General features: G+C 36.4%; 1 protein-coding gene across 1 annotated transcript in view; it reads right to left on the bottom strand.

Moving 5' to 3' along the window:
• LOC124408149 (disintegrin and metalloproteinase domain-containing protein 10) overlaps positions 1 to 21248 on the bottom strand; it is a 148663-nt gene that overhangs the window by 96756 nt on the left and 30659 nt on the right. Inside the window, exon 3 of the mRNA XM_046884886.1 lies at positions 15618 to 15739. Within this exon, the coding sequence (XP_046740842.1) occupies positions 15618 to 15739 (122 nt within the window). The remainder of the gene's footprint in view (positions 1 to 15617; positions 15740 to 21248) is intronic.

Below are 21248 nucleotides of genomic sequence, written 5' to 3'. Positions count from 1 at the left end.
AGATTTTTTTAAATATTATTACTCTCGCAAGAAAATATATACTGAGAAAACAAATTTTTCCCATGTTATTTCCGTAAAAAACTTCAGACTCACCCAGAGTTGAGGTAGAAATCTAAAAAAATCAGGCAATTGCTTTCGAATTATTTGAAGTTGATTTGAGGGGTGGAACGGCAAAAATTCGTCGACACCCTAAATACGGACCACCCTAATCTACATACCTAGCAGATAACGCTGATTGAAAATTTTTAATTTTTTGAACCAATACTCGAATGGGAATAAAATGCAGACTCGTTAATTGATCACGTTTAGATAATTTTCGTACGGTGAAAATAATTACAGAAACTCAAGCTAAGAAATAAAAAATTCAAAGCAAAAACAACTCTTCGTGGCAATTTTCATTTGATTCGAGGTTGAGTGGATGAATAATTACACTGAGAGAGGAAGAAACTTGATCTGATCGATATTTTGAAACCGATGAATTATTCTAAGACTTGGAACTTCTTTACCGAATCGTTAAACTTCCCGCTAATAATTAATAATAAAAATTCAATCAACGGAAAAATGGACTTGTATAATCGTGGAAACAGCGATCATTTTCGTTAAAAACTTGCAGCTTCGTCTTTCCCAAAATTAGTAACTAAATGAATAATGATTGATCGTATAATTATCGGTAAAAAGACACAAGAAGAATGAAAATCCTTGAAAACGATCCTATTGTCAATCAGGTAAAGAATTAATCAATATATCTGTAATATTTCCTATCCGGTAAACAGAGTAACATTGCAAAAAAAAAAAAAAATACTTGAGAATTAAAAATGGTGGATTGAAATATCGAGCTTTTTTTCCAAAGAAACTAGACAAAAAATTAGAAGGAAGAGTCAGTAATTTTCTACGAGCGATTGCTAAAAAATTTTCATCAATAAGACAAGAACGTTTTCAGTTTCCAAATCAGTTCATTTCAAATCGATTCAAAGAATTGAAAACAAAGCAAACAAAGGAAAAAAAAAAAAAAAAAAAAACTGAGTGTACCTTCGAGAGTCAAAGAAATGCGATAAAAATCGTGAGCTAAATAAAACCGAGATTGAGTTGTCACGGAATGCCCCATACATGTATTTAATACGTATGCAATTACGTATGTATATATAGATGAGGTGTAATGAGACACGGAAATAGAATTCAGCAGGTAAATTCGCGAAAATCGTGTAACGGATTGCTCGTGCCATTTCTACAACTGTACCAAAACCAATTTCTAAATGTGCAGAAGCTTAATTTCCCGGCCATCTGCACAAAGTTTTCTCTCCCTCACCTCGCTTGGTCTGACGCCAACTTATTGTTCCCACAGTTTCGTTCACACATATCTACACCAGCGAAGCATCCTGCTCTGCGAGGATTTGACCCGCGTTAAGGGTTGATAAAATAATTAGAAATTATTCACTAGAAAGGTAAAACAATCGTTAAAAGTTTTCAGAGAGTGAAAATAGCCTTTTCCAGAAATAAGAAAAAGTTTTACGAATATGAAGAAAAAATAAAAGAACAGATTACCGCAAAAATAAAATTCCCCGTTTGATTAACAGGTCGGAAAAGTTTTTTGGAAAACTTTTTATTTATTAATTTTGTTTTTTAGTTTTTCATAACGTTTTTGTCGCGACCTCCGATGGCGGAAATTCCAACTAAAATCCAGAACCGCCATATTAGGTATACCTACTTCGGTATATTTTCAAATAAACTTTGGTATGCGATGAAGAAAATTTGAAAAACAACTGATTATTTATCATTTTTAAGAATGAAATTGTGTTAAAACTTGATCATTATTATTATTACGTACACAATACACATTCAAATTCTGCACTGTTATTTTAAGAAATTGAAGACTTATTGATTACAAATTTTCAGTTGTAAGTGCGCGACGATTATTTCTAATCGATTTATTTTGCCGAATTTTATTAAGACAATTTCTGAAGTTTTAAAAAATTTGGAGTAACCGCTTTAAATTTTTTTTTTTTTAATTGTCCTTTGGAGTGGGCTCTTAAGACATCAAAAACTAACATTTTGTCACACGAGACTCGAAAAAAAACAGTCAGTTTTTTTGCGCCACTCTAATATATATATATATGTATATATATATATATCAGGCACACGAACATACATTTCTACACTTGACTCGGTTCTGGGCAAGAGATACCTTATCTCGCAGTTTCACGCCGCGCTGGCTTAATACCTAATTTCACCCTGGATTCATTTTTTCGCAATTTTTTTTCTCTTTTCTTTTTCACCCCCCCCCCCCCCCCCTCTCCTCCCCCCTTCCGTTATCACTCTCTCTCTCTCTCTCTCTTAGTTCCTTTTTTCCCATATTTTAATCCGTGTATAGAAACAGTTTAGTTAGACCGTCAGTCCAAGGAAGATGTTAACCGAAGTGTTTTTCGTATAAATAAGTTTGATCTTTGGCAATATGAAATTTATTCTAAGATAAATCCTCATTGCATGAAAACACGTTTTTTTTTTTTTTTACGTTTTCACTCATGAAAATGCATAGAATTGCATGTATATTGCAAATGTACGGGGCATTCGAAGTTACTTCGACCTACGTACATTCCTTGACCTCTCGGCTATGGCCTGAGATTTTTTGTATGAATTTTTTTCACTTCGAAAAAGCACTAATTTTTTTTTCAGATTTTTTCAACACGATTCAAATTTTCTATAATTTTTCTAAAAACTATCTTGTTCGTGACTGAGACAATTTAAAAATGTAAGAAAATTCTGAAAAATCATGTGTCAGATATGAAAATTTTCAAGCTTAGAGCCGAAGTAGACAGATTTTTCCTCCTTATTGCTTCCAAGCTTTTTCCAAAAAAAATACTTAAAAAAATTAGAAGCGCGGGGCTCGTTTCACTATGGATGGTTGCTCACACATTTTTTGACCTCTTCATTTTGCTGATAAAATGAATCGCAATTCGTAAGATGGTTGCAAAAATAGAAAAAAAATTTCAAAAATCCATTATCACATATAAAAATGTTTCAGTAATAATGTATAGTAGAATGACTCCTGCTTCTAATTTTTTTTTTTTTTCCCTTACCGTTTCTTCACCAGGAAAAGCTTGAAAACGATAAAAAAAAAAGGCTTAGAAATTTAGCTTAGCTTAAAAATTTTGACAACTGACACATGATTTTTCAGAATTTTTTCACATCTTCAAATCTTCTCGATCAATAAGATGGTTTTGAAAAATTGTTGAAATTTCGAACGGTGTCGAAAAAAATCTGGTAAAAAAAACAAAAAAAAAAAAAAAAAAAACCAATTATTGCTTTTCGAAGTGAGAAGAATCGTGTAAAAAATTGCGCTCCAAATTCAAGAAGCCAAGGGGTGCACGTAGGTCGAAGTGAGCTGGACTGATAAATGTTAATCGCAAACTCTCTGTATATTTTTTTTTTCCACTATTTCCTCTTGACTACTTTCCAATCTTTATCACAACGTGATAGATCACGTATACGTCTGATTCCTGGTCAAGTTGAACTTCAAGTCCGGACAAAAACGACGTAGAAAATTAAAATTGACGCTGAAGAAGAAGAAGGAAAAAAGATAAATTTTCAGGTAGATACCCAGAAAAACCGCATTCCGACAAACTGCAAACGTACATATCAGTTGATACGGAGGAAATTAAAAAGTTTCCATCACACGGAATTTGCATAGTTTACATAGATAGTTGTTTGTTCAGTGCAAATGCAAGGGCAGCAGCTTTACAACCCGAGGAATGAAAGCGTGTGATAAAAAAAAATCTGCAAGGAAATATCTCTATTAATCAAAGCGACACCCCGTATATAAGTACTGTCAACAGCCGTTTATATTTCGAATTTTGTTAAATTCCACAGCACTGTGTGTTCGTTGATATAGCTATATCTATACGGGCAATAGATATACAATGTGTACGGTGCATTCTACGTCAAATTAGCAGCCCATGTGTCTCATCATCTTCGATTTAAATAATTTTTTAGTATCACGTTTATACCGACCCAGAAGGGTCTCGGAATTTTTTTCGGATCTTTTTAGTCACCGGTGAAATTCGAAAAAAATTGAAAGTCAAATTCGGAAACGGCCATTTTTTTAAATCTCTCTCAAGAAAAGGAAGAAAAAAAAAAAAAAAATTACAGAGATTCTGAGGTTTGAAATGTGAATTTCAAATACCACACGCCGGTAGAATTTCAACATTTACTATTTTTGCTCGTAAGTTTTTTGTTTTTTACCTGCCAGAATTGGAGTGTCTATTTTTCTTTTCTTTTTTTCTTTCTCTATTGAAACATGAAAATACTGTAATTCTGGAATCTATATAGATCGAGGCAAATAAATGATGAAAAAAAAAAAAAAAAACAGAAACAATACCGACATGGAAAAACTAAAAATCTGAAAAAAAAAAGAAACACCCGAGATCCTATTAGGGTTTATAAGAACATCAGACATACTTAAAAAATTATCAAAATCGACGAGGTTGCGTGACATGGGCTGCAGATTTTTGTTCATTTGTTTATTTTTTACGTCTTTAACTCTTGTTTCTTTTTCTCGCCACTCCGATTGACGTCACTTCCATCACAGAGCATATTTTTACAACGATTCCGATTAGAGGAAACGGCAACATAACATCACCTCACCTTTTTACGAGAAAACCTCTTACGTATTTTTCACGTACAATTGGAGAGGAGTTGATTCTTTTTTATTTCTCTCTTCCTCTCGTTTTATTCATTGGGTGTTTTTTTTTCTTTTTTTTTTCTTTTTTGTTTTCCTTTCCTCGTCTTTCTTATTCCTTCTGTTTCTTTTCCCGAAGCTGGGGGGCGTCGTTGCGAACTGCGCGATACACGCACGTCGAGGAAAATTTCTTTGTTACAAATATATATGTATATATGCAGGATGCGGAGGAACTGAAGTGGATGTAATATAATTGGCTATTTTATATATATATATATAATATAAAAAAAATTTTCCGAGTGGTTCTTTAATGGGGACTTGAATTTCCAATATTAATTACAGACAACAACAATCAAACAGTCAGCGGTAGCCTTAACGATATTGAGAGCTTGAGTGGCAGCTTTGTTTTCAAATTAAATTAAACCATCAGTCCACTGTATAAAATAAGAAGAAAAAATCAACTTGACTTGAGGACTTATAAGCTACAGCACCGTCTCAATCAAAAGTTGGGAAAAAAGAATAAACAGTTAAAAATAGAAACATCACGAGCAACTTTTATTGCACCAGTAACAATGGTAAATACGAAAATATCAACAACTTTACGATTTTGATAATAGAAAGGATTCCGAACAAGTTCGAACGACAACAGCTAAGAATTCAGCACTTTCAAAAAAGGTTTCTCAATTTGATTCACATGTTTTTTTTCGCTTTACTTTCTTTAACACGGATATTTTCAATGATCAAATATCTATGAACAATTAAATTAGCTTTGTAAAACTGTGCTTGAATGTCGTGTAAAGTTTCTTGAATGATTTTGTAACAATTTTTTCTCGCCTAAAAAAAGAGCAGGATTCATTTTTTTTTTTTTTTTTTCGAATGAATTTTTTCCAATTCATTTCTATCACATGGTAGAAATATATATTGTTTCATTCGTATTTGACAATCATCGTGAAAAACGTACGACCGTAGGATGTTTTTCGAAATTTTTTATTCAGACGATACTGGCCGTAGACCCTCAGCTTGGATCCGTCAAAGGTGGTCGAAGTGACTTCGTCAGCTGACTTGAAATTAGATGAATACGCTTGAATTCACTCGATCCAAGTCTCGACTGTCAATCGGAGTGAAACTCTTTCGTTTTTGGTTAAACGTCCAGAGTGGCTGGCAGAATTGGGATATCCGAAAGTGGTCGGGGCGAAAGCGAAGTCGACGGAAGGAACGGAGGGAGGAAGATGAAAGTGGAGAACTCGGTTTCCGTCTCAGAACCGAGTCGCCAATTCGCGAATAGAACCGGGGCAGCGGATGGAAATTGGTTTCGACAAACAGCCAATAAAGATCGAGGGAGAGCCTATAGTCATATACTATATATATACATATATATATATATATCGGGGGTGTAAAACTCAGTGACAATAAGCCACGTGGCCATTCACCGCCGGCAGTGTTGCCATTGAAGGAAACGTTCCTTATAGTCGAAAGAAATCTGCCCCTTCGAGCCATTCAGTTTGAAATTTGAAATTGAGTGAAAGAAAGAAGCTACGCGAGAGTGCAGATCTGCTGCATAAGTTGCACGAACGTTCGATTCGAATTTTTCCACATCGGCGAAGGAAAAACTTATCGGAAATTTTCAGGTGTCTGTAGAAACAAAAAAAACTAAAGTAGTTCGTTAATTTGATATGCAATAATCGCATGTATTGGATAACAATTAAATTTATCGACTCGTGAGTTGAGAGAACTGCTTTTGAATCTCAAAAAAAAAAAAGAAAAAAAAGAAAAGAAAATATTAAAATTATAAGCAATAGCTTGGATACGAATTATTCGTTTCAAATTTTTAACCTACTTCGGCTTGTTTTGTTTAGTCAACTATTTTCTACAACTTTACAGTAACGATAAATTTTTTTTTTTATAATGTGCAGTTCAAAACTGCTCTTTGTTGATCGAAATTGATATTCATCTAAACTTGGAAAATTAAATGTTGGACAGCGAATCGTTATAAAAAATATTATGTCCCGATGAAGTTGTGGGAAAAACAAAATGAGCCAAGGTAAAATGAAATCGATCGAATACGATGGATTTTTCTTAATTTTGAAAACACTTCGAAGTGAAAAATTCATATCTTAACTACTGTTTATAATTTAAAAAAATATTTTCGGGATATTCAAAGGAAATTCTCGCAGCTTAAGAGTAGATAACTATTCCAAGGTTGAGATAAAAATGTGAAAAAATTAGGAAATTGTTTTCGAATTATTTGAAGTTGACTCAGAGGATGGGGTGACAAAAATTTGTCAACACCCTAATGTGCAGTCAAAGACTAAATCTGTTGATTTTCACCACTTTTTCTCAGTTCACTCGAATTCTTACCCCAATAAACAAGCCTCAAGAAAACTTTTCAGATCAGGTAAAATGTCAACATCCCAAACCGTAACATTCTGGAGTCTAAAAACGATTTTGGTATCCTGGCGACTTCGCCTCACGATTGTTCGCTGACGTTTGCCAAGTACGTGGAATCAGGCTAAACCAACGATGCATGTTCTTTAATGATGGTAATTAGAATCTATCAGAGTCTGATAAGAAAGTTAAAACAACCGAAGCATCGTCTCATATCACCATTGCGATCTGCGAGTTTCTATTTGTCTCGCGGAAGTCTGAAGAACGTCTATTCAACCTACCTAGGTATTAAGGGTAAATAGTAACAGGGGTTGTTGCGAAGGGATTCGCATACCTCCGAGTGAATGGGTATTGTGTCTAAATTGCGGCTCCGAAGGTGACCTTGGCTGATATCATCGAGACAGAAATAATTGGGGTCTCATACGTACGCATGCCGCGAACGAAAGTCAGGGCAAAGGGGTTGTTCGAGGACAGTGACGAAGGTCTTTCTGCAAGTCGGCATCGAAGTTGGATTAATAAATTAAGAAAAAGGAAATTTCTACTTATCGACGGTATCCAGACTATTTTTGTGAGATAATTAGATTTTTTTTTTTAATTTTTAAATGTCATTTAATTCAAATTCTACGAATGTTTGAAAATTTTCATATTGCTACGTAAAATGTGAGATATATATGTATATTTTTTTTCTGATTCTTTCAATTTTTTACTCTATCAAGTTCGACTGTGAAAAAGTTTCGCTCAAATTTAAAATGGCAGTTAGAAACCCGGTCAAGTGGGCATTGAATGTACCATAAAAAATGAAAAAATTTGATGGAGTTAGGATGAAATTGATTTTGCACCGTTAAACAAAACCTTCGATATTATTCTACATACGTTATTCACAGAAACTACAGCAGATCTATTGTTGAATAAACTTTTTCCGCTACACGTATACCCCCATAACACTTAGGTATATCATGCAGTAGGTACATAGAATACACCTTACATTATATATAATATGTTCGCATGCGTATGCACGTCAAATATTGTGAAATATTGCTTCCCGCCCACCGGCTTCGTTCTGAATATATATGTCTACTATATTCAGAACGAAGAAATATACCGAGTAAAGGTAAAAGGAACTTTCTCGCTTCTCTTTCAAACTTCCTTCTTTCAATCTCTTTCTCTCGCGTTATAATAGTACAGTGAATAAATTTCACAATCAGAATATTAAATCCATCGAATCATCGGATACGACGAATTATACTTTGTTTAATATTAAAAAAAAGCGGCTAAAAAACTGCTCCTCACAATTTTTTTTACTCGATTTTGACAGGATCAAGGTTTCTTTTTTTTAAATGAATTCCTTGTTTTTTTTTTTTTTTTTTTTTTTCTGTCACCCTGTCAGGATTATCAGATTTGTAAGATACATACGAAAAAAAATTTCGTATATGGAACGAAAAACGCGTCGAGGATGAACGAAATCGATATTTCTCAACTATACTTTCCGCATAACTCAAAGATCGATAAAAAAAAAAAAACATGTTATTCAATTTTTTTCCATTCATAGACCTACCGAATATCTTCATTCCGAAGCGTGAAAAAATCGCGTAGAAGCCATCGTTGAAAAATGTTGAAGAAAAAAAAAAAAAAAAAAAAAAAAACTTTTTCCCCAACTGTGAAAAACTATATGCTGCTGATAAAAAGCACGACGAGTGGGCTAAAAAAAAAAAAAAAAACCTGGGAGAATCGAGAGTCGAAAAGTTTGATAATGAAGTGGGTGGGTGGTGGGAAAGGTAGAGAAGGGTTGAGGGTTGAAACGGTTCGCTTGCAATGGACGCGTCCATCGGTGCCAATCGTGGAAAAGTTTGGCATCCGGGTAACTCATTGAGTTAATGTGCTTCTCGTGTCCGCTGGCACGCTTTACTGGCCCATCAGGACGTAGTCGTAGTCGTAGTCGTAGTCGTAGTCGTAGTCGTAGTCTGTGTTCCTCGTCGTCCTGGAAGGAGGGAGGATCTCACCCCCGTTTATTTTCGCAATCCGTTTTCCGAGCCAATTCAATCGCACCGCAGCGTTTCATCGACTAATCCCGGACTTCCGGGTTGCGGGAGAAAAAAAGAAAAGAAAAAAAAAAAAAAAAAAAAGAAAACACACAGTAAACACACCGCGGTGCACACATGTGCCTTGCGATAAAAGGACCTTCTCCTTTTTTTCCGCTCCAAAATTATCGCGTCGAGCCGAGAATCGTCGGTGAAATGCGCTTCGGATGCCAGTGGAGGGGAAAAATAACCGAATGGAAGAAGCTGTGATCCGATTAGGAGAGAGCTGATCAGCCACGTTTTTAACCCTCTGTATAACGTTGGTGTTACATCGGGGTCGCTGGAGACCCCACGTCGAAAATCGTTGCGCAGAAACGAGGATATCGGATTCGGATAACTTGAAAAAATTCTCGGATACTCTTCAACTATGTTATTTCAAGGTAAATTAAATATTTTTAACGAAATGAAATTTCAAATATGAAAAAAAAAACAACATAAAAAAAAAAAAAAGAAACAACTCGCGACTCACGGAATTTTCAATATTTTTAGATGAAAATTCACTGAGTAACCGTCAAGACATAGATCATATTTGGGGGGGGGGGGGGGGGGGGGGGGAATATGGAGATACCGCGCGCTATGATAAGAAAAGTATTTATTTGAGTGAGCGAAATTTAGTTTTTGAAAAGAGAATGAATCAAGGAATTTTACGATATTTCGATATTTATCTTGGACCAAATCAGATTATTGTGGATGCTTTTTAAATAGAATTTACGGTGAACATGTCGTGGGGTCGTTTCGACCCCGGTGTGTAGCGAAATCAAGATAAAGCAAGAAAATTCTACGTACTCCACTTAAAAAACGGGGTTTTCAAAGATTCAAGTTCGTCCGGTTTTGAGAATAAGAATTCTATTATGCAAAATCGGGATGCCTGAGAATTTTACTCGTCAATATAAATTTGTGTCGAAAAGTTTAGGCTCAAAAATCTACTTGTTTGCCTCTGTCTAATCAAAACTGAACACACATTTAAAAAATTCATAACAATAATTTCACTCGTAAATTTTTTTTTTTTTTTTTCTTCTATTTCCAAGGGATGATTTTGTCAACAGTTTCAACACCTGTCTGAAAAATAATACATTCAAGTCCGGTGCTTCATTTTAGTATGTTTTCTAATCGATAAAGTACAGCTAAAGTAGCAAAAAAAAAATGATTTCAAGTTTCGTTCTGATTACTAATTTTATAGATGATAAAAAATTAGTTTTTGTCAGAAAAAAAAATAAACAAGAAAAACGACAAATAGAGCCATCATTGTAACGTTATCCTTAAGAATCGTGTATTTTTTAACAGATCTTACGATTTTGTTTTTCAAAGTTTCTGCATTTCGACCGTCTCTACGGACCGAATATTTCCATTTTCATTGATTGCCGATTTCCGAGTGTATATTCGTTATTCGAAAAGCCACATGTTGCTTTTCGAAACATTAGATTTCCCACATTATTCATACTGTCGACGTTCTGTCGAATTGAATATGGATAATTTGACTCTTCTGTTGGAAACATTTATCGAATAAACGCTGGTTCGATTGATTTTCGCTATGATTTCTCAAAAAAAAAATCTTCAACTTACAAAAAAAGAAAAAAAAAACATTGGAATCTGATTTTTTTTGTCCTTGTTTCATAAATTCTTATTTCTTTTCACGACTTTATTTTGGCTTTTTACTTTGAATGATCCAAGAATAAAATAAATTTTTGCATTTTTGAAAATTCGACATTGTAACCTTCATGTATTCTTATATTTCCACATCGTTACCCGACCTTCCTGCGCCCATTTCATAGATGCATGCCAAAAAGGTAGACGAAGGCATGAGGAAAGGGGTTTGTCGTAAGGTCTCGTCGAGGATAAAAAGCGATGGGTGACTCAGGGAGTATATATTAAAGCACAAAGCCACAGATAGTGAGTGAAACTCGGAGGCGAACGAAGATTAAAAAACGGTTCTCAAAGAAGGAACGCGGAAAAAATGAAGACAGGAAAAAGAAAACAACATTTCAATCTCTTCTTCAATTTTTCGTCTCCTCGACGTTTTGTTTCCACTTCCTCGGAGACAAAATAAAATCCGGCTCTATGCAGTCAGATGCGAGATCGATCGTGTCAAGTAGTAGATTGACCAAAGTTCCGAAAATGTGATCATATGTAGTACAAAAATGGTCGATCATACAATTTTTTAAACATTAAAGGAATTGTACTCATCAAAGTAAAGTTACAATTCAATAACTAAAAACTGTTAGTACGTGTACAAAGAGAGTTCTGGATACAGATTCCTGTACCGACAAAGTTACCGACACTTAGCTAAGACGGAAACCCTTTTTTTAGAACGTTTGAGGCTAGAGCATAACCCCACTCTCAGACTTATAAGAATCTTCAGAAATCAATGAAAAGGTTTCTTGTTTTTCATTGTTTCGTACAACAATTGTTAGATATGATTAGTTATTATAAATTCATTCTGAATCCTGTTAATTATCATGAGCCTTAACCCGTTCGAAGTTTTCCAATTTTGGTTGTTGAGTTGAAGAACTTCAAGCGCACTCAGAAATTAGTTGAAAATAAAGAAGGTCAGGAAGGAGCCGAGATACAGACGAGAAGTAGGACTGCTTTCCTTTTATGGAAGGAGACTTCAGGATCAATTTAACAACCGGCGAAACTGCGAGAGTCGGTTTAATTACAAAATCGAGTATAAAATGATGCCGAGTTTATTTACAAGCTGCATGTGAATCTTTCAGTTTGTCTTTGTGTTTGTACCTACAAGAATAACGATTCTCACGGTCAAAATCCTCAATCCGAACACGGAGGACTTAAATTATACGAGTTTCTGACGCAGAGGAAAAAGAAGAAGGGGTCGTAAATACGTAAATATATATACATTCGGGATTCGAAAGTTCAACCATAAAAGCCGAGGAGACCATAATTCGCGATGGCAATCGGATGGGAATCGTACACTTTCAAAAACGTGCATACATGTCATATATTTATATGAGTATACAGGGTGGTCCATTTTAATTACCCCGGACGAATATCCCGAAAACTACAAGAGATACAAGAAAAAGTTTAATACAAAGCTCGAAGAGTTTTGAGGGGGAAAAATAATGGTAATACTCGTGAACTTATGGATTTTGCCACTTCCGAGATATTACAAGTAACATTTTGATTTTGGATGGGGAACACATATCTTGGATATGAGTAGGTGATAGCGAGGTTGAAGCCTAATCCGAATATGCAACAAAAAAAATATCTATCAATTTTTTTTCATAGTCTTTTCTATTCTAATTTCTATAAATTTTTTCGTTTTTTTTGTTTTTGTCGTAGGTGAGCCGAAGACGAATATCGCAAATACGCGAGGCAAAAAGACCGCTGCATCCTTGTTAGACAGGATTCTTTATGTAACAAAAGTGTGTTACGTTTTTTCACGAAGCACGAAATTGAGGTTATGGTAGCGTAATGTCAGATTTATTCGCGTCGGCGCATGCGCGCAGCACAGAAAGTACCACTTTCAACTCCTAGGATTTAAAAGTGGTATTTTCGGTACTCCGCGCATGCGCATTCGCAGGCTAACTTGACCGTCATAGAAACGGGTACCTAGTTTGTGTACGTAAAACGTGCATGGAAAAACACGCGTAAAACACGCTCGCGTTATGCTAATAATCATAACCTCCTCAAGCCACATAAACTAATTTTCTTCGCGTGATTGGAATTGCGTTGTTCACTTGATGACTCGCGTTTGAATCGCGGGTGATCAGCCAATCATGCGCACGTTCTATATAACATATTTCAATATAATTACGCGTTACAACAGGGGGTTGAGGGTAATTAGTGCCCATCAATTAGGTTGCTCTCTGCGTGACGCGTGCGTCGAATTTGCATTGTTAGCGAAACTGGAGTGCATCGATCGCGTTGCCCACGTGACACAACGTTTGCGTGTGTACCTACAGATATTCACATACCCGTGTAAAAATAAGCTTTCCTAATTACGCGAAGGTAAAAGGTCAGGATCGAGTTATGACAGCCGACGATGGTGTGGGATGTTAAAAAACAAATAATCCCGCTACATTGCAAGTTGTTAATTACTCATCAGGCAAATGGCAAGCAAGATATTGAAGATAATTTTCCTCTCGCGTAGAATTATATTAATTTCTTTATTTCAAAAGTTTATCTTTCTTTCTCGTGCCTCGTTTTCTCTCTTTATTAATCGATTTATTAATTTGTCAATTTTTTTGCAATCATTTCGAATACAAGTAAATAATGTAATTAGTCGGAAATCGAACCAATTAAAAACTAGCCATGGCATCCTTCATGGCATTCTGCCTTCGCAGACGCTTACCACGTACCTTTATACAACTTCCGGTAGAATATAACGCCCGCGCGATGCGATATGATATAATGCACGCCTGGATGTGCACGTCAAAAGCAGTAATAGGGGTGTTGAGCTTATTGCTGGCACGCGGGATGATCGATGACGAACACACACAGCTATGCTGGTGGTAGTCGATATAGGGACATGGCGTGATCGATCGATCCAACAAAGTAATCAAAGATAAAACCTGGCAAATTTACGGTATATCCGCAGTCACACTCGTTCAATTCGTGCTATCATATTTAATCCCAACTCACTTTTGTCTCGTGTGACAAAATGTTAGTTTTTGATGTTTCAAGAGCCCACTGCAATGGACAGGTCAGCAAAAAAAATTTTAAGAGATCGCTCCAAATTTTTTTAAATGTCCAATATCGTCAAAAAATTAAATTAAAAAAATTATATTCTCAGTATTTTTTTTGATTTTTAATTCATGTCGTGGTGTATTGTTATCGATTCTTTCTAACTAGATTGAAGAAAAAAAATTGATGAAATTTTAATATGAATATTAAAAGGTCGCTCGAAAAGATCTGAAGAAATGCACTAAAAAATTTAAAAAAATTACGAGTCACCTTTCAAAGTTCAAATTTTGAACTGAAACTTTCGGAAACTTATTTTGTTTTTCGTTTATAAAACTATACTATAAGGAACAAAAAATCAAAAATCAAAAAATTCGATTTTCGACAATTTCTGACGTCTTGAAAAATGTGGAGCAAACTCTGAATTTTTTTTTTTCAGCTGCCCTTTGGAGTGGGCTCTTAAAACATCAAAAACTAACATTTTGTCACACGAGACTCAAAAAAAAAAAAAATAGTCGGTTTTTCTGCGCCACTCTAATATATATATATATATATATATATATTTTTTTTTTTTTTTTTTTTGTTCTATTATTATTTCCTCTGCAAGCACGAATCCATCGAGTGAAAAAGGTACGTCGAGACTCATCGCCGCGTGTTGCGCAGTGCAGTGTTCGCTGAGTGTGAAATTTATACGAGATGAATTTTTACACGGTTGACTACCCTCCCCCCGCCTTCCACTCCTTCCTCCTTTCCCTTCTTCCCCGGCTCAATCCTCCTGCATTAACCTCAACCAGGATTTTTATTTAGGTTTCCATATTAATAATTTTTCCACCTCTCTGGAGTTTCCCTTTTTTCTTTCTCTCTTTTTTCTTTTTTGAAATCTCACTTAGCTCCCGTTTCACGAATTATTATATACAGTTGTTTTTTTCTTTTTATTTTCTTCCCCCGACCACGTATATATCACACGCTATTATTATACGACGGACAATTGCAATATCCGGCAAAATGCGGAAACGGTGTGATGACGATCGTTCTATGAATAAGGATAATAGCAACGATAATAACAATAACTATACCAATTTCGAAAAAAAAAAAAAAAAAAAAAAAAAAAAATAAACAAAATAAAACAATCCCTGTCAAATTTAAAGGAGATCGGATAATTTTAAATCGCGCGACAGAGTGATTGAAATTTTTAAATGGACAGTAAATGTATTTCTTCGATGTCAATATTCCAATATTTCTTACAAGTCTGATATTGATGAAAAAAAAATGTGTAACTTTGCACACCGTTTGGGGATATTATTCGGTACGAGATGCTATTTTTGCAATTTTTTTTTTAGCTGTTATTTATTTACCCACAAAGATTACAGATGTTACGATGATAAGTGTTTTCGAAAAAATTTTCATCACAGCTCGAAAAAGCTGGACAAATCGCATTTCACGCATCGTATTGTGCCAAATCGACACTGAATATATAGTCAATGATAGTCTTTGATGACTGTTTAGATGTTTTCTCACAATGTGGGGTTGCCTAATTAAAGCGTGCTTGATTAACTCGAATGAATGAATAGAAACCGTGCAACGGTGCAAATAGTTCTTAATCAATAATTCTAGCCTGCGCATTTCAATGATCTACGACTCGTCATTAAACGAGCGCATGATGGTCAGGTTTTTTGACAGTATAAAATGAATAAGCGAGCGCAACGCGTTGTGGGATGAATAATAATCATCCAGAAAGCAGATGAATACGTTGAGGCATGTGTGGAATAAAAGGAAGACGAAATAAAAAAGCTCCGCGTTGTTCGGAGGTCTGTTTAAGGGTGAAAAATTGTGAGTTTACTCACCTTCGAGTGTCCCTGTGTAGGCATGCTCAGTGTTGAAAGCGATGGACCGCCCTTTTGAACCCTCGAACTGAGCGTCCGACGTGAACAAGCCGACATCCCTGACGAGCCTCATTTTGAACACTCTGCAACATTGGAGAAGAATTTTATCTTCCATTTTCATTACCAGAATCGATGCACGCTTAGTTATTGTAGTCTGGTAACTTGGTTTGGAAAAGTCGATTATTTTTTTTTTTTTCTCTTTCTTTCTTACTTATTTTGAAAGTAAAATACATTGATTGATGTGAGTATGATTTTTTTTTAAATCTATTTTTGAACGCGTTTTTCTCCAAACAACGTTTTTACGGTCAGCCCAAGTGATAAGAAAATTTTCTATCCAACCGATTGAGCTTAAATTTGGATACGTTATTTTCTATTCATCAATTGCTCTCCCAGGTAGCAGGATCTTTTTTTTTTCTTCGTCCCTAACTGTCCATTTTACAGCCCGATTTCCGCTAAAAACAAAAAAAAGTCACTTTTTCTTTCGAAGTCCACCATTTTGCTATTTTTTATCAAAATTCTTTAACTCTAGTATCAACCAGAATGACAAGCTTACAGAACAATATTCTTTTTTCACTTATTTGTTACAGATGTCCTCAAGCGACGAACTCGTATAACTGTAACAAAAAATTTCAAAAAGAAAAAAAAAAATTTTTCCTACACTCATTAATAATATGTTAAAAAATAAAACCGATTAAATTTTATTTTCTCCCAAAAAACAAAAAAATTCTCTATTAACTATCAGACTATTAACTGAATTCATGTTTCTACGGTAGATCTTTTCAACTTTTTGAAAATGACTTAAAAATTTTTGAAACCCCGCGTAAAGGAGGAAAAAAATTATTGTCGAATCTACTACTTTAGGCACCGACGCATTTCTGTTGTTCGCGTTACTACGATTTTTCTTACTGAAACTTTTTCTCCGTGTCGATTCAGTAAATCAAAACATTTCTCCAAAAAACTTCATCAAAAAAAAAAAAAAAAAAACTGCGCCAGTCTCGCATTTCACCAGAGAGATCGTAAATCGAACATCGATTTTTGTTTCCCTACAAAAATTCTATCAATCATATCAATACACACGATGTATGTACATTGGACCGAATCAAATTATGATAAGAGTTCAATTTTCCTTTTTTTTTTTTTTTTTTGGCCAGAACAAATTCTAAGCGTTAGTTTTTGTGATACAAAACAATCTCTGAAACTAGAAGGATTTTTATATTGTATAATAGATACATAATCTCGTAGGTGTAACACGAGATGAAGAAAAAAAAAAAAAAAAAAAAAAAGGGCGACAGTTGAAACGGGGTGAGGAAAACTCGGGAGATTTATTATCTCGGTAATCGATTCGACGTTGCTTACTTTCCACGATGTAATCTGACACGTAGCAGCAGCTTTCCTCGTTACAATTAATTGTACAGGTAAGACGGTTTCTATGTAAGATATATAGGTATATCTATTTGTACGTGATTGCCATGGTTCTTCTTCTCTGCTGGAGACAGTTAAGTCACGTGCAAGGATTTCTATATCTATATATACTGTATACCGAGGAAAAGAAATAATAGAAGGAATTGGAAAGAAAAATAAGCCGGAAACTCGTCCCGATGCCTCGACCGTAATCTTTTCCTCTCGTTCTCTCGTTCTTTCTCCATCTCTCTTTTTGTCTCACCGTTTCTCCTCCTTCGATGAGCTTAGCTTTTTATTCACGTTCAATAATATTGAACGTTAAGCTCCAATTAATGTGGAAGCCGATTGCAATAATCCAACTTGTTTCAGATACATTTTTACCGTTTTTCTTCCCCTGCTCGATAGATTGAATTAATTAAATCCGCCTGCACAGTGTAACGAGTTTCTTCGATAATAATACTTCCCTCTATACCTTAACCTGCAGGTTATTACTCGATTCATACTCACATATTCGAGGTACATAATATAAATGTATATTGGATGTAGGTACTAAGTCGTGGAAATTTTCAATTACCATAGAAATTGACGGTATATATATATATGGTAGGTACAAGGTATACAAAGTTTCTCGCCTGCGCAAGCCATGAGACGACGACGTGAAATGAATTTGAAAAATGCAACGGTCGATGCTTGTTAAATAACAAACTTATACACCGGAAATTATATATCGCCTCAATTCTCTACAGAAAGATAAGAAAAAAAAAAAGCTACACAGTGTAAATTGAAATCATGACAGAAAATTGAAATATTGTCAGTAAAAGGTTGTTTTACAAACAGTAGTTGATTGAAAAAAGAGAGAATCAGTTCGAGTAACTTTGTAAAAAACAGTCTCCTGAATAAAACGGTGCCAAACTATGGACGTAGTCATATTTCACGATGGAATGGATGATGAAAAAAGTGTCTAGATTTGCGAACTAACAGCAGTTGCAAGCTCTTCACGAAGCGCGCATGCAGTTTGGAATAATTTACGTATCACGTATAGGTTAACAAGCTCTTAATCTTACCCTCTAAGCCTTCTGCCCAACTAATTGATTTATCCTTAGTCTCAACGGCGTGTGCAAGGGTCTTCGATCAATACACACTAGGGCACACAAAGAGATCGTACCGAGTTCCCGATGCTGCATGCATGCATGCACGCTCGGTGTCTGACATCGCGTTGGAAGTCAGTCGGCGTAGAGTGAAAGATGCAGTTCCTTTCTGAGAAACTGCACAGTCTACTGTACAACGCCAAGACTAAACCTGCACGCATAATGGACTGGTACAGGCACCAAACCCCTCGGCTCACATCAGTAAGGCTATGGAGAAAGAGGATCCGGATAAGGAAAGGAAAGGAGAGAAGAGAAGAGAAGAGGAGAGGAGAGGAGAGGAGAGGAGAGGAGAGGAGAGGAGAGAGCGATAAGAAAGCCAGGATGTTGGGGGCGGGCTGCACGCCGCTAGCTAAGCAAGGACGATAAACCTGGATTATTCCCTCATGCTAGGAGCATAAGGAAGCTCCGGTAATGCGGCACTCGACTTGCGACGTCGAGACGTCTGGTGGTAAATGTTTACCCTCAACTGTACTGCAGCTCCTTCGATGGGTCGATCAGGAATACGGATGGTAGAGACAAGGAAGAGCATCTCATATGGGTTTTCAGCTGAAAAGGTTTGCTCACTGCACCAGAAAGTGACAAGTAGTGGTTCAACAGGTCACCAGAATGGCGGTAACGAGCAATCCTTACTTCACATGTGGGACTTTTGGTTCAGCAACTCCAGGCATACGCCATTTGGTCTAAGGTCATTGACCTACCAACACTTGACTTTGATATGGTTGAATGTTCTGGACGTTAGATGACTTTTCTATAGAAAAAAAGATTTTGATAGAGATTGTGCTGTATTTTATGGACAGTTTTTGTACACAAAGATGGTCCTCCTTATCTCTACCTTCCATAGTTGAGTGTGTAACGTCGTGCAGAATGGAAAATCGCAAATTGTAGAGAACCGGGACTGGCCGTTTGCAACTGGCACGTCAGCACGATGAAAGATAAGCGAGTGCCTACGGTGTGAGATCGCCGGAGTGTCGCATGGTCAGGATGATGGCCACCCTTGTTACGTCGATACGTCGATATACCCCGAAGAAGAGCTCCTCGAAATTACCTCACTACGCGCGTTCAGATTTTACAGATATTGAGAGGAGGAAAGATATCCGAAGCTTCCCTGTTATGGACTCGGTCCTCGCTCTTATCGGTAGCAATTTTTCCCCCTCTTTCATTCAACTTTCACCCTGGTCGATCAGCCGTCAAGGTTTCGGGTCAATTGAACATTACGACAGCAGACGTATAATATATAATAATGCGAAACTCGATGGGGGGTTTGATTTTGCAGACAAAGCACAACTTCGCTGTATGTATACCTGTTACGTGTATTATACTTAGAAACAGTGGGAAATCACAAATCCAGAGAAATCGAGGGATATTGATCAGAAATATAAGTGGTGACCACTCCTGAGGTTGGCTGTACCCGATTTCAAGGGCTTCAAGTGACGTCATGACCTCAAGTTACTTGGAGTGACTCCAGGTCACTTCAACTGACCTTTTGACTTCATGATTTCATAACTTCAACTGACTTCAGAGGAGTTTTTTTATGGTAGTGTATACACCTAACTACAGAAGCGGTTCTCCTTGGGGAGGATTAGTGTTCAAGTTAAGTGTATACCTGACTTCAGGACTCTACAAGACTTCGAATGAGTACAAATGACGTCATGGCTTGAAGAAACTCAAAGTGATTCAACGTCACTTAAACTGAGTTCTTGACTCCGTGACTCCAAAACTTCACATGACTTCGAATGACTTCTTGTCCTCGTGACCTCACATGACTACACGTAACTTCAAGCGACTTCACAGGAGTTTTCTATGGTATACACTCGACTACAGAAGTGGTTAACTCCTTCGATAATGAAGAGACTCACTATACACTCTGTGCCAAATTAATATACAGTGAAACCAAAGCAGTGCATAGATAATAGCCGCATAGTTATCGCTAATGGGTTAGGCCTGAGGTACCTTGAAGCAAAGGCACTCGACAGTCTCTGCAAGGGATATTCCGAAGCCAAGAGCTACGCTGCAACTACTCGGCACTCTAGATACGATCCACTTCCGGTTCCTCATCCTCGTCCTCATCACCGTCCTTCTCTCCGGCTGATCCCATCATCGTAACTCATATATACGAGGTCGGTCAAATGGGTCATTTGCTGAGGCTAAACGAGCCTAGGCAAGGTCTGCAGCACTCATCGTCGATAATCTGCATCTCGTATCTGTCCCTCCTCTGCGGTTCGGTGCAGCGCATATTCCTGGATCGATATATAACTACTCGGTGGTTTATTACACCGCAGAGATTCTAATCTGATGGAATGAAGCTGGTACTGCAATCCGATACGTCAAAGAACCGGTCCTTTTACCAAGTTATTCGATGGTAATCATTCTGAGAACTGTTCGCCAGTGGAAAAAGAACTCTGGGTATCTATAGAGCCAGTAAAGGTGGAAGGAGTCCTTGTATCCATGCTTGAATCTTATTACTCAAGATCCTTTTCATCCGTTCTGCAGTGATTGTTCAAAGTAAAGAACTTGGCAGCGTCAAATGAGCATTTGGATAATTTCTCAGTCATAGCCACTTCGAGAAGAAGCTTCAACTTATGTGAGTATTTTCCTCTCCGTCGAGTAATGACACTTTGCAAAAAATGTTGAAACTTGCGAGTTCAGCTGGTAACTTCTGTCCATGGAATTGTTTCTAATCAAACTTGGAGAGTAGAAGAAAGAAAGAGAAGAAAAAGTAGAATAGTTTCATCTTCTTTTTTTTTTCTTAAGAAACAGAAAAGAACCTTATCCGAACAATTGCTCCAGAAGAAATTGGACACTTCTGTAAAGATACCTTTGTTTTTTGTCACGGCTTATACAAATGTGGTTGAATGTATTGAAGATTAATTTCTCGAAGTCCCTTGATGGAAACGTGATTGATTGTGCTTTGTACGTACTTGTTTGATGAATGCGTCAAAAATGCAGCGGATCTAACCATCGAGATTACAACTCCTCTTCCAACTACTACATCGTTTGCAGTATGGTTCCACTGCAAGACATGTGTCACTCGCTCTGAATCCAC

This window comes from Diprion similis, chromosome 7 (genome assembly GCF_021155765.1).
Source record: "Diprion similis isolate iyDipSimi1 chromosome 7, iyDipSimi1.1, whole genome shotgun sequence".
NCBI lineage: Eukaryota > Metazoa > Arthropoda > Insecta > Hymenoptera > Diprionidae > Diprion > Diprion similis.
Note: the sequence above shows the minus strand (reverse complement) of the source record. Positions and strands in the feature narration are given on the sequence as shown.